The 14,635-nt window shown below is 41.3% G+C and overlaps 1 protein-coding gene and 1 pseudogene across 3 annotated transcripts; both read right to left on the reverse strand.

Moving 5' to 3' along the window:
* Nucleotides 1-4,919, reverse strand: ybx1 (Y box binding protein 1). 2 transcript variants are annotated; one of them, XM_083920188.1, is made up of 8 exons: nucleotides 4,654-4,919; nucleotides 2,749-2,812; nucleotides 2,442-2,475; nucleotides 2,266-2,355; nucleotides 1,882-2,163; nucleotides 1,411-1,496; nucleotides 788-1,074; nucleotides 1-348 (listed from the first exon to the last, which is right to left on the reverse strand). In XM_083920188.1, exons 1-7 carry the CDS (start codon nucleotides 4,757-4,759, stop codon nucleotides 834-836), a joined length of 903 nt encoding a protein of 300 aa, XP_083776314.1. In that variant the 5' UTR covers nucleotides 4,760-4,919; the 3' UTR covers nucleotides 1-348; nucleotides 788-833. The 2 variants fall into 2 exon arrangements, with proteins under 2 accessions (XP_083776314.1, XP_083776313.1); XM_083920187.1 differs by having other exon boundaries at nucleotides 1,819-2,163.
* A 2,757-nt stretch (nucleotides 4,920-7,676) lies between these two features.
* On the reverse strand, nucleotides 7,677-13,540 carry LOC310952070 (peptidyl-prolyl cis-trans isomerase H-like; annotated as a pseudogene). The gene is made up of 6 exons: nucleotides 13,487-13,540; nucleotides 10,994-11,046; nucleotides 10,250-10,376; nucleotides 9,860-9,947; nucleotides 9,707-9,748; nucleotides 7,677-7,744 (listed from the first exon to the last, which is right to left on the reverse strand). The product of its transcript is annotated as a peptidyl-prolyl cis-trans isomerase H-like (transcript).
* Between the last annotated feature and the right edge of the window lie 1,095 nt (nucleotides 13,541-14,635).

Consider the following 14,635-nt stretch of genomic DNA (forward strand, 5'->3'; position numbering starts at 1 on the left):
TTCCTGGTTTCTGGACTTTTATTTGAGCTTGCATTTTGTTAAAATGTTTGAATACATAAAAAGTTATTTAAAAATGTCAAACTGACCAGATATCAAATTCCATTTTTTCTTTAAAAACCATTTGGTGTAAAAACTTAGGACAGATTTAGAAAAACATTTGTTGTTTCCCCAAAACTTTTTTGTAGCTGTCACATAAAAATAATGGAAAAAAAAACAAGTCTGCATAGATTCTGCAGGCAATCGGTGGTAATCTTGTCAAATGCATGGTGCAAGCTTGTGACGATCGTCAAGTCAAATCTTTATTGCTCAGATCTTGTTTGATGTTTCATCTTGTTGTTGACAAAAAAACTGTAAAAGAAGAAAAATATCAAATTAGTCTATTGTTCATCTGTAAGCTGTATGTTCCCATCATTTGAGTTTAGTGCCCAGTGAATTGTCTGAAAAATGTGCATCATCACCAGATAGAAGAAAAAGAATCCAAAGCTGCTGCTCTTGTAAAGAGGAGACAATAGCGAGGGCTCTATGGTGCCAGACAGTTTGCTTTATCAAATCCACTGCATTACCTCATGCCTTGGATCATCCACTACAGAGCCTAAGAAGTGCAAATGACAAGCTAGCCAGCCTTATCTTGCTCGCTTAGCTGTTGAATTTTTAATGGTTTACGTTTCCTGGTATTGACTGTCATTATGCTTTACTGTCTGGTCTGAATCCTAATATATGTGAAGCTTAAATTAATGAAAATAATCGAGACGGACTCGGATCAACCGCCATGAGACTATAGACTCACCCGGACGATGGTAAAAGATGGTAGGTGCCGGTGGGCAGGTTGTTTCCTACTCAGCCCCACCCTGCTGGGCCTCGGGAGCGGACGTTTTCTCTGCAGATGGGTCACCTCCTGTCTTGGCCTCCTTGGTTTCCTGGCCGGGTTTGCCACCAGTCTGTGGGCGTCTGCGGCGGTAGTTGAAGTTACGGCGGTAGCGCCGCTGGCGGGGCTGTTGGTTCTGACCTCCTTCGCCACCCTGATTCTCCTTGTCCTCCTCGCCGTCCCGCACCGGTCTGGGACGAGGTGGACCCCTGGAGCAGACAAGCAAAAATTAATTATACAGTAACTAAGGACTGTGGAAAGAATACATCATCCACTGAGACATGGTGCAGTTTTACAAGAACATTGCTTCAAAAAAAAATTACAAAAAACTAAATTTGAATGCACAGCTGCAATTTGAGGTTAGACTGCAACAAAAAAAAGAGAGTTTCTCTGGCCAAAACAGGTGTCGTTTATTTATTCAGGGTGGTTTTAAGAGGCAAATTTAAATTGGTGCTCTCAGGGCTAGAAATCAGAGCCCAGTGCTTTACTCTCCCATTGTTGCAGACCTGCATCAATGAAGCCAACATGCAAACTGTGGAATGAACCTTGATCGGAAGCCTCTGTAGTAGCTCTGCCTCGCTGGTTTGTTGCCCTGGTCAGGACCTCCCTGGCTCTCGTCACCCTCTCCTCCCTGAAAGCAAATACAACCAACAACTCACATGCAGCTTTTTCCACTGCCAACATGTAGGCAATCAAACGTTGCCATATTTGTTATGTAGTGTTGCAATGTTGAGGCTGATAGAAGTTCAATATCAGCTAGCTTCAACATAGCTGACATTAGGGGCCTATTTGAGTCAATTTGCAAGGTATTGGCCAGACCCCCGATACACCAAGATTTTTTTTTGTTCACAACCACGGAAGTGTTGAAAGGAGAGGGTGTTGTGTATGACATCAACATATCACGAGTCCCCACTGGGTGCCTGCTTCAGGATGGAAGCCCTGTGACGGCGTACCTCAGTCATCTCTCCACGTGGTGCGTTGGTGTACGGGGGCCGGCGGCCGTACCGTCTACGTACAAAGTATGGCGGGTAGCGCCGTCTGCCGGGGTAAGTTGGCCTGCGCTGTGGCTGCTGTGAATCTCCTTCAGGGGCGCTCTCTCCCCCATCTCGGCTGCCTTTGTCACGACCTCCGTTGCTTGGCTCACCCTCTCCGTCACTCTGGTAGTTCTCTGGATATTCTCCACCACGGGGAGGGCCCCTTCTTCTGGGATAGCGCCTATAGCGGTTCCTGTCAGCGGCGTACTTACTTCCCTGGACTGCAATGCCTCCTGGGCCGGTGACATTTGCCGCCTCTGCTCCCTTAAAAAAAAAATTTAAATTGTATGATGTATCTATTAATAATATAATAATAAAAATCTGAACTTTGGATCTAGCCACAAAACAGACTGAAGCATAGCTTACCTTCTCTCCCTCAACTACATCAAACTCCACAGTTTCTCCATCTCCGACACTGCGAAGGTATTTCCTCGGGTTATTCTTTTTGATGGCTGTCTAAAAACATGAATAGTTCAGACGTGATTGTATATTCATGATTCCTTTTTTAAAAATGAAATCTGCAACAAATATCTACAACTTACCTGGTGTACAAAAACGTCCTCTTTTGTGTCATTCCTTAAAAAAAAGGAAGAAAACCACTCAGTTACTTCTACTTAGCAGTATCTTGCTGAGCCATAATGCAACAATGTATCTGCAGACGGATAGCAACTAAACCAGGCAGTGTACAGATAAGTACTGGGCACAACAACAGCATGGAGACCAGTAGACAAATCGTCTGGTCAGCTTTGTAAGCAAATCAAAGCCATAATAGGATTGGGAATGTTCCTTCACACACCGAGATGATATCAGGGTCTTTAGGAAGCAGAGGTGGGGGTGGGGTACACTTACCTATTGATAAATCCATATCCATTCCTGACGTTGAACCATTTGACTGTACCCAAGACTTTTGTTGCTGCAATGACACAATAAAACAAAATTATTAACTAGGTTTAAGCTACAGTTATTTCCTTTTCAATTGTACACTGTTAAAATAACGTTGTGAGAATAAATTAAAAAAGCTTCCAACCAGCTTGGCCATGTTTCTACTGGTGAGAAACAGTACGGGATCAAGTAACAACAGATGATGAAAAGGCTGGATAATGTGAAAGTTATATTTAGTTCCCAACTGTCACCCTGTGCCCTAGCTGTGCCAGCTGCACTTGGTGTGAGGAATGAACCACGAGAAGCGCAATGACCGCTCTATGTCTCATGCAGGAGCTAAGATATCTTATCATCCACTCAGTGGATTCAGTGATATCCTTATAACGCTTGAACTACTGTAATGCGGTGCAATAAAGACGGGGTTCAGTAATAAGATACAATGCCGTGGTCGCTGACATATGACAGTCTACTTAGAGACATACTGCCCCATTTTAAGCCGCACTGCTCAATACTTGAGCGTTCACACGTGGTAGAGTCGCACCCGGATACGTTAGCAAGCAGCGAGCCCAGCTGGCTTGTTAGCATAGTAGCTAACGGGGTCTCAACCATGTGGTTGGATTAAAGCCAGCAAGCAGAAAGAACCGTAGCACATCAGGCATAACATATTGACACCAAACTGTATGTTATTTTGAAGAAATATACCGCTTTTGTAATGGTTTTCTATCAAACAAGACAACTACATGGCGAGATAAACCAGTGGAATCATACGGCGGACATTTTGGGTTGCCCCTTCAGCCATGTAAATAATGTAGCATCGTTAGCCAACGAGCTAACGAATATGTTACGTAGCTAACGTTAGGCCCTAAAATATGAGCGAAATTAGACAACCATTAACAGTTGTAACTTGATTTATTTACAAACCACCTTTGGTGTGACAGTTTCGCTAGATATGTGTGGCCCGAGTTTGGGGATTTGTTTCGACTATTTTTGCAGAAAACAAATGCTAACGCGGAAACGGCTTCTTTCGTGTGAACAAAGGGACAACCAGCAGCTAACGTTAGCTCACTGTCGACGACAGTTGGTCGTGGCCGGCTGAGTGAGCGGTGGGAGATAAACTCACCGTGATGTGTGGTTAAGCGAGACATTTTATTTATGCACGGGTTAAAACGTTAGAAAACCATAGTTAACGGCCTCGACACAACTACTGTTACGATTGCAGGATTATTGACACATTTCGCAAGAGTGGCACCTGCACGAGTCTTGAAACAACCTCTACGCTCGCGCATGTGACGGCCGCTCGGCAACATGGCACTCAGCGGCAGTTACTGGCCGTTGGAAGGCCGATGAACATTAACAGATTAACCGTTAATATTTAAGGCTTACCATTGCCAGTTTTATACTGTGATCAGACTTTAATGATCCGTGTTGAAAAGCTTCATAATTCTTAACTGATAAACGATTTACCAAGCAGTTTACATGTATATATAGTTAGCAATGATAACGGCCCAATTCCAACTGACATTTTTTAAAATATGCTGCTAACGTTAGCTAACGTAAGATCGGGAGAACATTAACGTCTCACTTCTTGACAGCGAAATGTATGTAATTTATTAATGCACCCATGAATAAAATTTAAGAGTTACGGTATTATCGTTTGTTTTGTCTAATCTACCTATTACAGCCCTTCTATGGAAGTTAACGTCATTATAATGTTAGGATAACGTTAGCTATTCAACGGTTGACGTTAACTGAGCCGGTGATAGGCTAATGTTAACGGTTAGTTCAGTTCGCTACCGCCGCTTTTGCGCATCGCCTCTACGGTGTACCGAACCACGTTAGCTAAGCTAAGTAGCTCATTTGCAGTAGTCTTACCGATGACCTTCTTATCCCCCGCGGAAGCTGCGGCTGCCGGGCTGGATGGGCTCTCCGCATCGTCAGCGGGCTGCGGCGATTGTTGCGTCTCGGCCTCGCTGCTCATGGTTACTTCTGGTTGATAATGGCTTCTGCCGGCGGCGGCTCTCTGCTATGTTTCCCGGTGCTAGATGGTAACCTGGGCCGGCGGTGGTGGGGGCTACTGCCTTGGGGCTCTCTGCTTTCCTCTTTCCGCTCCCGTTGCCGATCGAACTGGGCAGAATGAGATACTGTGCCGGGGAATGTTCCTGCTCGGGATCCGCCCAACTACTCGTCCAATTGGTTGGAATCCGTAACGGAAAACAAAACGCGTTTCTATTGGTTGAGATAACTGCCTATCTTCCGTTAACCAAAAACGATTGGCTAAAGGATAATGTACCTGTCCATTCTCCCCGCCCCATGGTGATGTCAATGCCAGACGAGTCAGACAGATAGCCGTGACACTTTTGGAGCAGTGTGTCTGGTTGGTTGTGTGGCTTTCTTTTAACGGATTTTAACAAAATGTTAAAAACACTGCAAAACGTGAAGACTGAATCATTATTATTTTTTTGCACAAAATGGCGTCATACAACTGTCTCGAAGGACACATTATTGCCTAATCATGGCATGTTTTAAATCTTTGGGCAAAGCAGATCTTCAGTCGTCTTTAAACTTGAATTTGTCTCCCAAACTTGAAATATTAATGTCATTTTGTAAAGTGGTTGCTTGCCTGATCACAAGACAACATATACAATGCCTGTAGACATTACACACTGTCTGCAGCATCATGAGTGCAGCCTTGTGGGAATGCATTGATTGATCACTCATCTAATTTAAGAGAACGGTTAGGACAGTCTCAATATTTTATTTATGGGACATGGTGTAAATGTTATTTATAATTTTACTGCATTGTCACAGTAACTGTGGTGTTGTTCTTAAACATATACCCTGGGAAATATAAGAAGAGAGCTCATTTTGGTGTAGAGAACATTAAGTTCTCACCAGCACCATCCGGTACACAGACAGCCTGTCTCGACAGCTAACACGTAAACACCGAGGATTCACTACGGTATATTACAGGACATCATCTGGAAGCAACCATATTATTACGGTTTAAATGTTTCATTATGGTGTTCTGTTTTGAATAAAGGTCAGCTCAGGACACGGTGCCCACGACACACAATAGCCATATAATGTTCCATAATAATTTAAAGCCCAAACCTGACATTTTTATCCTGAAATTATTCAGGATTCAAAGGGAGGACGATTTTTAAATGTAAATTAACCTATTTCTTAGATGATTGCATGTCTTACATCTTAAGTATGGGCTACACAAAAGCTCAAATTGTTACATCCCGGTGTATTGTCATTTCCATCTCCACGTATTTCCCTGCGCAAAACTGGATGATAATGCAGACATCATCCCAACTCCACTTGCAGTAGCTATAGCGCAGAGCAGACAGACCCAGACCGGGTGTGAAACAACCCCACCGCAGCCCCCACCCATTGTCATGTTAATGCTCCACTGGCACTGTTTACGAGCACTGGCTGATGTGTGTGAAGAGCTCGCTGTTAATGGCCGAGCCCCGTTCTCCCACACAAAGATGGGCTTTAGCATTGACCCCAGAGAGCCTCCCCACGAAGAGACCCCCCCTCCCTCCAAAAAACAACCCCTTCTTCCTGCCTCCATAAGAACAGAGTCTCCATCTGAAAGGATTCTTTTGTGCAAAGTGAACGAGGTCCAAGGCAGAAGAGGGAGAGTGTGGATGGGGGAGGGGGTCTGTGGCTTGGATTTGTATGGATGAGAAGAGGTAGCCATAAGTTCAGCAGAGGAATCGTTGGCACTGGAGCGTGCGCGCCCTGGAGGATTCTCCTGCCCTCCACTGTTAAGCGTCCCCTCCTTTACTTAGCGGCGATGACTGAGATTAGTATCCAATAGCTATCACGCCAGAGTCCAAGTATACATCACTGTCCTATAAAAACTCAGAGAAAAGCATCCTTTTTTCAAAGATCAGAAGCATACGAAGAGGGGAAATAAAATAACAAACATTAATGCAACTATTCTTCCACGTTAAATACAGTATAACAGTAGACCTGTGAATGTTCTCATTTGTCCAGGTCATCGTTATCCCCAAAGCAATTTCAGTCAAAAGCAACTGGACTTGGTTGTTTGTCTAGGAAGACGTTTCACCTCTCATCCAAGAGGCTTCATCAGTTCATGTACGCATCTGACCAGGCTGGACCATAGACAAATAACATTATAATAATAATAATTCCAGTTGCTTTTGACTGCAATTGCTTTGAGGATAGTATAACAGTAGATTAAAATATAAAAAGGGCCCGATAGACTACTAATAATTTCATTTTTAAAAAAGACCTTAAAACCTCCCTGTTCACCAAAGCATTTTGCTAAATGTCTTTTAGATGTTATCCTTATAACTTATTCTTCATTTGACCTTTTATGTCTATATTGTTTCTATTCTGCTCTGTAGCACTTTGAGATTGTTGAATGTAAAGTTCAATACAAATAAAAATGTATTACTATTTCTAGTTGGTCTTGCATTCTACTGTAAATATTGTAATACATATATTTTGTGAAAGTGGTAGCAATTCACATCCCTTGTTACTACTGTGGACTTAAGGTAAAAATATACTACGCATTAAACATTTAAAACATATACATTTTTTACTACTTGGGGTTGAGAGAACATTAAAACTCTGAATATCAAAAAATATAATCCAGCGATAAAATGGACAATAACAAATCAACAATCTCTCCCAAAAGGTTTATAAAAATATAATACAATTTATTGATTCAAATTTATACATTGTGTGATTGAAATGAGATTGAGATTTTTTCACATTGAGCAATGAGCGATAAGTATTTCCCAAAAACACCTTTTGTTTTACTACTTCACCTTTTTTAACATGTAGGAAGCAAGCTTCTAAGGCTTTAAAAAGTTTTAAATTTCCATGTATAGAGAGGTTGCATAGTTCTCGAAGGATCACATCTCTTCACACTGTGCAATCAGGATGGGGAGCTTGGCTTGTTGCTGGGTCCAACAGTAACATTCTGTTGGCAGGAGGAGAAATTATCCCCTAAACATTACACTCAATTAAAATTATCCTTATGGATTTATGCACAAAACGTCTGGATTTAAGAGAGGGAGGGAGAGAGATGACGCATGTTTGTGTTGGTTGGTTGAAAATTGCAAAACCTAATAAACATAAAAAGCAATAGTTTGATTACCTAATACATAAACACAATACTGATTGGTCAGTGTATCAGGGTCTTCTGCATCTGCCCAATCTGTACCATCATCGCAGCCGGAGAATGACTGTAACGGCCCTGTAGCTGTAACCATTAAGAAGTCCTGCGCATTTTTCAGTGGATTCAGCATTTAATACTTTCACAGTATTTATATAGCAACTCGACCTACGTTGTAACAAAACAAAAAATGGAAATCTTGAGTTTTACTATATGGGGCTCCTTACTGCGCACATATTCTGAAACGCGTACGTACTTCTGAAAGAAAGGTGGGTGTGAAGAAGTTAAAAACCCTTTATTTTATTGGGTAAACTTTAAAACACCAATGTGTGTCGGCTTGCGCCTTGAGACAAGAGACACATCTAAGCAATTATAGTAAAATCAAGTTCAGCTGAATTGATTGAATTGAATTGAATTGTCTTTATTGTCATTGTACCAGTACAACAGCATTTACAGTAAAATCCCTTAATAAATAAATAATTTAACATTAAAAGCATCAAAAAGAATAGGCTAGACATTAAAAAGACACATTTAAAATGACAAGCTAACTCACCAACACGCACACACACGTACACCCACACACACACGCACACCGTAGCAGCTTAAGGAGACAAAACAAAAAACAGTAGATTGCAGAGACCCTGAGCATCATCTACCATCATAGGTAAAGGTATTGGTGGTGGTAAGCACTGTTATCGCTTTTGGATAAAAATTGTTCTTAAGTCTGTTAGTTAGTTAGACCTGAAACGTCTGCCTGAGGGCAATAATTCAAAGTGCTGCTGTGAATCCTTAGACCTGTGCAGTGCTCATCCAGGCCTGCAGGAGGACCCGGCAGGAGCAGTCTGAAAACAGCATCAGGTTCCTGAAGAGATTCTACTTCTGAAATAATCAGAGTCAATGAACACATACCAATCTGACCACTAACAGGATAAAAATAGAACAATCTAACATAAACCACGGTTTCCAAAGTGGAGACCATACAAGAACCAGCATGCAACTCAATGTGCAAACAAAACAATCCAACTGAATATAAAGACATAGAACACAAAGAGGCAATACAAATGAGTGAGTAATGTAAACACAATGCCGATAACCAGATAAAGATGGCTAATCATTACACAACAAATAAAATATATTCATCACAAAAAGGATAAGAGGTCAAAGTCTTCATTGAGGCCAGGAAAGCTGGTGGCCTTCCGGGCATGAATCCGGTAAGCCTCTCTCTGTTTGAGGCATTTGACTTTATCCACACCCCTTACATCAACACTAATAACCTCATACCTGACGCTCTTAGAGATTAATCGTCTGTGTGTTGTGCTTCCATATAATGTGTGGCTATGGGACAATCCACTCTGTCCCTCAGTCTTCTTTTTGTAAGGCCTAGAAACAGCCACAGACACGTTCAAGTCGTTGCACAATCACGTTCAAGTAGTGTTACAATTTATGAAACGGGAAATAGAATAGATTTTGTTGCTAAACATATCTCCAGAAGTGTCCGTTTTAACCATATATTCATAGCAATTACAGTTACCACAACGAAAGATGCCCTTTGGTCGACACATATGTAGTTCTCCTCAAAACTGATTTCATTTGACAGATGGGTGAACTCATTCAGAAAAGTTACCAGTCAGTTCACACAGTAGGGTAGGCATTTTCACTTTAAACATGTTGCACCATTGCTCATCCCCCAGTGGTGAGGGACGTCTCTGTCCTCTCACAATCTTTAGCCATAGAAACTTATATATTCATATTACAATGTGTTTTTACCTCAATTTTTTCTCACGATCAGCAAACCATCGACCACTTTTCCTGAAACAGTCGTGAACAAGACACTTTAACTCTGGCACATGAACACATTAAAGTAGTGCTCTAAATTAATATGAATGCACAATAAATATCGTGGACTAACCACTTACTTACCAAAAACAACATGCTTCCCATCTAACCAGTCACATTTTGCGCAGGTAATAAAAAACTGACAACCATTTGTCCCTGGTCCACTGTTGGCCTGAGGAAGACACAAGTATTAAGAAAGAAAGGCCGTTTTAAAAAGCTGTTTGTCTACATTGGTCAGGGTTAATTCACTTTAAATGGATCAATCAACGGATATTGTCTATAGAGGCTGGGGTCAATCCGCTTTGAGTGGATTAATCAAATCTTAATTAACTTGTTATTGCATACAGTATATAAAAGGATATACAAACTGTTTGCAGGAAACCCAATATCTTGATTTGACTGGAGTTAAAATATAGAAACCCTCTCCTGATTCAACAGCGTCCCTAACATCTAAGCACTGATCTACATATTTACCATGGACAGAAGACCAGGGGAACAATGCTTCATTCTGAAGTTCTCATCAGCAAATGGACCTCTGTAGATGCTGCAGATACCAGTTCCATCACCCTTAACAAAAGACCAAACAATATATAAGATTGGGCTGACAATGAAGGAAGAGAACGCTTTACAAGTTTGGATGTGTATGACGTGAATTCATCACAGGCCCACCAGGGGGAAGAATACTCTATCTTCTTGCTCAATTCAAACTTTAACTGCAGTTTGTCTGACATCATGGCCCCCTTTATTTCATTTAAAGCAATTCTGACCTTTCTGGCATTTTTACACTTTTCCTTTGTAATCTTAAAATGCTCCTAATAAGGGTATGGCACACTGTTGAAACTCAAAAAAATATTAAATTCTCATATTTCTGATAAAAATCTGACCAATCATTTTGCGAGTGGTCTGTGAGAGATAGCAAGGACCAGCGAAGAACTGAGGCAAGATGCGGGTCAGTATCGGTGCTGCTTTCCAGCGATGGCGGAGCCTAATGCAGCTTCATCTGGAGCTAAAATGAGAGGAGTTCCTCGCAGAGTTTTTGCCGGACAGGTACTTTTACTTTGCCTAATCCTTGAACGCAACATTACATGTGATAACACAGCATCCACATCAGTTATCAGATACTATTGCTCTGTAATACTAGGTTATTTGTGCAAGGATTAGCGTTAATCTGTAGTGTAAACAGCCATTTCACTTGCGCTACTCACTTTCTCACCTCACATGCAGAGGGAGGAGGCAGCGTCAGAGGTCAGGGATGGGGGAAGGTGGTAGGACTTTGGAGGGAGACGGAGTTGTTCATGTTCAAATTTTTACTAAGCGCTGTACGACATGCCAGAAAGGTAAGTTGCTTGCTTTAATCAAGACCAGAAATGGAATACAAAAGTAAAATATCACTTCAATTGTTTGTAGTAAAAAGGTTTCATTACCTCCCCAACATTCAGGTCTATTTAACATTATTCCACTACAAGCAATAACCCTAAGAGATTTCCAAACTTCTTCACTTGAATTCACTTTAATACTTGAGGGCACCGCTGATGTGGGATTTCTGTGACTGACACCGATACAGATTTTAGAGGGAACGTTTCCACCCATTAAGGACATGTCAGTCGATATTCTGAATGTTCAGGCTGGAATTAAAATAGACCTTTTTCATGTAATTTTGCACTAATACCGACTATGCAAAATGGCTCAGATGGCTGCTCCTCCTAAAAAATAACTTTATTAAAGAATATTCATCATTATTACACATGATAAATATGATGCAATATACTGTCAACTTCAAGAGTCAAAATGTTTATTGCTGTGGTGAAATGGTGAAAGAAAGCAGCTCCGCCTGCCACACTCGCGGGTGAAAGCGGAGTAGTGTTTGTGCACCATCGAAGAGCGCAGCCCTTCACTGCCTTACCTGAACTCTCCATGGCAGCACTGCTTTTAAGAGGTGATGAAAGTGTAAGTAATATCTCTGAAAACTCTGAAAAAATCTAATTTGAGTTAACATATACAATGCTGTGAAAAAGTATGTGAACCCCATCACTTTTTCCAAACTTTGCTGCATTATAGACTAAATTTAAAATGGATATAATCCATCACATTCCTAATCAATCTATACGCGATACATCATAACAACAAAGCAAATAGATATATTATAGAAACATATCTATGGACACACACACACACACACACACACACACACACACACACACACACACACACACACACACACACACACACACACACACACACACACACACACACACACACACACACACACACACACACACACACACACACACACACACACACACACACACACACACACACACACACACACACACACACACACACACACACTTACCCCCCCCCAGCAGATGAGAAAACTTTTAAACAGATGAATCCACAAAACAAAGAGATTAACAATGAGGACAGAAGCATACACCTTATGCGTAGGCATACTTATGCTACTACAGAGGTTTGGTGTTAGTTTGAGCAGTTTTGGTGGTTAAAAAAGCAGTTATAATGCCTTCACCGTAATGCCTCGAGCTAATCAGTGTTAGTCAAGGTATCAGAATACTCCGTTGATGGTTGTTACACCAAAAAAGCTGTCTCGATGGCTTATTTGATGAATGTAAGTGCCCTTGGTGATGGATTGTCAGATCAGCTGAGAAGTGGAGATTGAATGTAATAAAAGGTATTTTTTTGACAGCCCGCCTCCAGAGTTTCACCACTTCTTATTGTGTTCATGCACAAACCCACAGAGAGTGCCGATGATCTTGACCAACATAAATGTTCTAACTATACAGGCTAAATGTAAGTGAAGGGAAAAACTGGCATGGCCATTTTCAGAGGGGCCCCTCGACCTCTCACCTCAAGATTTCTGAGAGAAAATTTGTTATTAGTTAGTTATTAGAATTAGTAGTTATATGCATTTCCAAAAGTCTCTCCTTTACAGACATACCCACTTTACAATAGTTGCCAATTAAGGCAAAATACATGGAGTTTTTCTCATGCAGTAGGCCTAGAAATGTGTTATTTTTTGCCTTTTTTGTCTGAAATGGTGTATTTTAATACTTCTTCACACTGAGGATCCTACACAGTAAACAATTGTATAAACTGGAAAGCTGAGACCCTCGTGGTTATCTGGGTACGAGCAGATTTGGGTGGTAAGAATTATGGTTTGGAGCATCTCATATTAATCTTCAGGGTCGCAGCTTTCAGATCATGTATACCACCACTAAGTGGTATCTTTTGTTGACTTGCTATCTGCCCCTAAAGAACCCTTGTCCCCCTAAAAAACAAAAATGAGTCCATGTGGGTCTCAAGGTTAATTATTCCTCTGCATGGTTCAACCATCTGAACACCACACACACACACACAACTGCAATAAACTGGGGAGGCTCTCATCTTAATGATCACAACCCAGTTTTATCTTAATAGAAATAAAGGAAATAAACGAGGCCACCATTTCCACACTCAGGTTACCGTAATTACACCACAAACGGCAGCAACAATATAAACCACGAGAGAGAAATGTAGTATTAGCACGTTGTTTATTGTTGTGTGTATAAAATATGTGTCTTAACAGGAAGCTGTTTAAATACTAACGTAATGGTAGTTCGGATCACAACTTTTCATCATCATCATCATCATCATCACGATCATGGCGACATATGGAAACGTTGACTTAACCTAAGTTCACCAATATCTTCTGCTTACCTGCCCTCCCATGGTTATATCGAAGCAGACAATGGGGCTGTTGGGATTTGACATTGTGACAGCCTTCTCGCTCTTTAACACTAAATACAAATGTTATTTTCCGAATAACATGAAATTACATGTCAGCATATGCACTCTCAGTTCATACCAAAGATTCGCGACGAGACGAAACCGTTTTAGAAAGTTGCAGGTCAGCGTTAACCGGCTCGTTTCGTCTCAACTCAAACTGGCTGAGGGCAGCGGGTTACACCATCCCTCATCAAGGTGGTTGGTGCCAGCCAGACAACCTGAGAGAGGGAAAAGAGAGGCAGGCCGAACAGGTAGATCAAGTCACAGTGAAACGAAGACTCAAATTTGTCACTTAAGACAACAGCATCATCCAAATACGCCGCACATCCTGTCAGACCAGCTGATTCACTGTTCATCAGATGATGAAATGTTGCCGCAGCATTCCTCCGGACAAAAGGCATTACACAATAGGAAAACTACCTCCATACATGGTGTAATGACTGATGACATTTCCTGGGCCATTGCTGTGGCACCTTCCGATAACCTTTCTAAGGATCTAATTTACAAACCCCAATTCCAAAGAAGTTGGGACGTCGAGTAAAATGTCAATAAAAACAAAATACAATCATTTGCAAATCCTTTTCAACCTATATTCAATTAAATACACTACAACAGAGTTGTCTCCCGGATGGCGCTGCCCTCTACGTTTTGGGTTTCTCCCTGCTCTCACAGACCTGATTCTAATTATCAAGCAGCTGAAGCTCATCACAGGTTTGTGTAGGTAACCTAAACATGCAGGCAGTGGCCCTCCGGAGGCAGGGATGGATACCCCTGCCCTACAAAGACAAGATATTTAATGTTTAAACTGATAAATGATTGTTTTTTTGCAAATATTCACTCATTTTTGTGAGGACAATAAGTTCAGATGGATATCAAAAAAAGGGTCACCTATATACAGTGGGTACGGAAAGTATTCAGACCACATTAAATGGTTCACTCTTTGTTAATTTTTTTCCCACATGAATGTACCCACAGCAACTCATTTTGGCAGTAAAACACATTTGTAGATTATTTTGGGGGAAATTTATTAAAGAACAAAAACTGAAATATCACATGGCCGTAAGTATTCAGAACATTTGC

The sequence above is a fragment of the Echiichthys vipera genome (genome assembly GCF_963691815.1).
Source record: "Echiichthys vipera genome assembly, chromosome: 9".
NCBI classification, from domain to species: Eukaryota; Metazoa; Chordata; class Actinopteri; order Perciformes; family Trachinidae; genus Echiichthys; species Echiichthys vipera.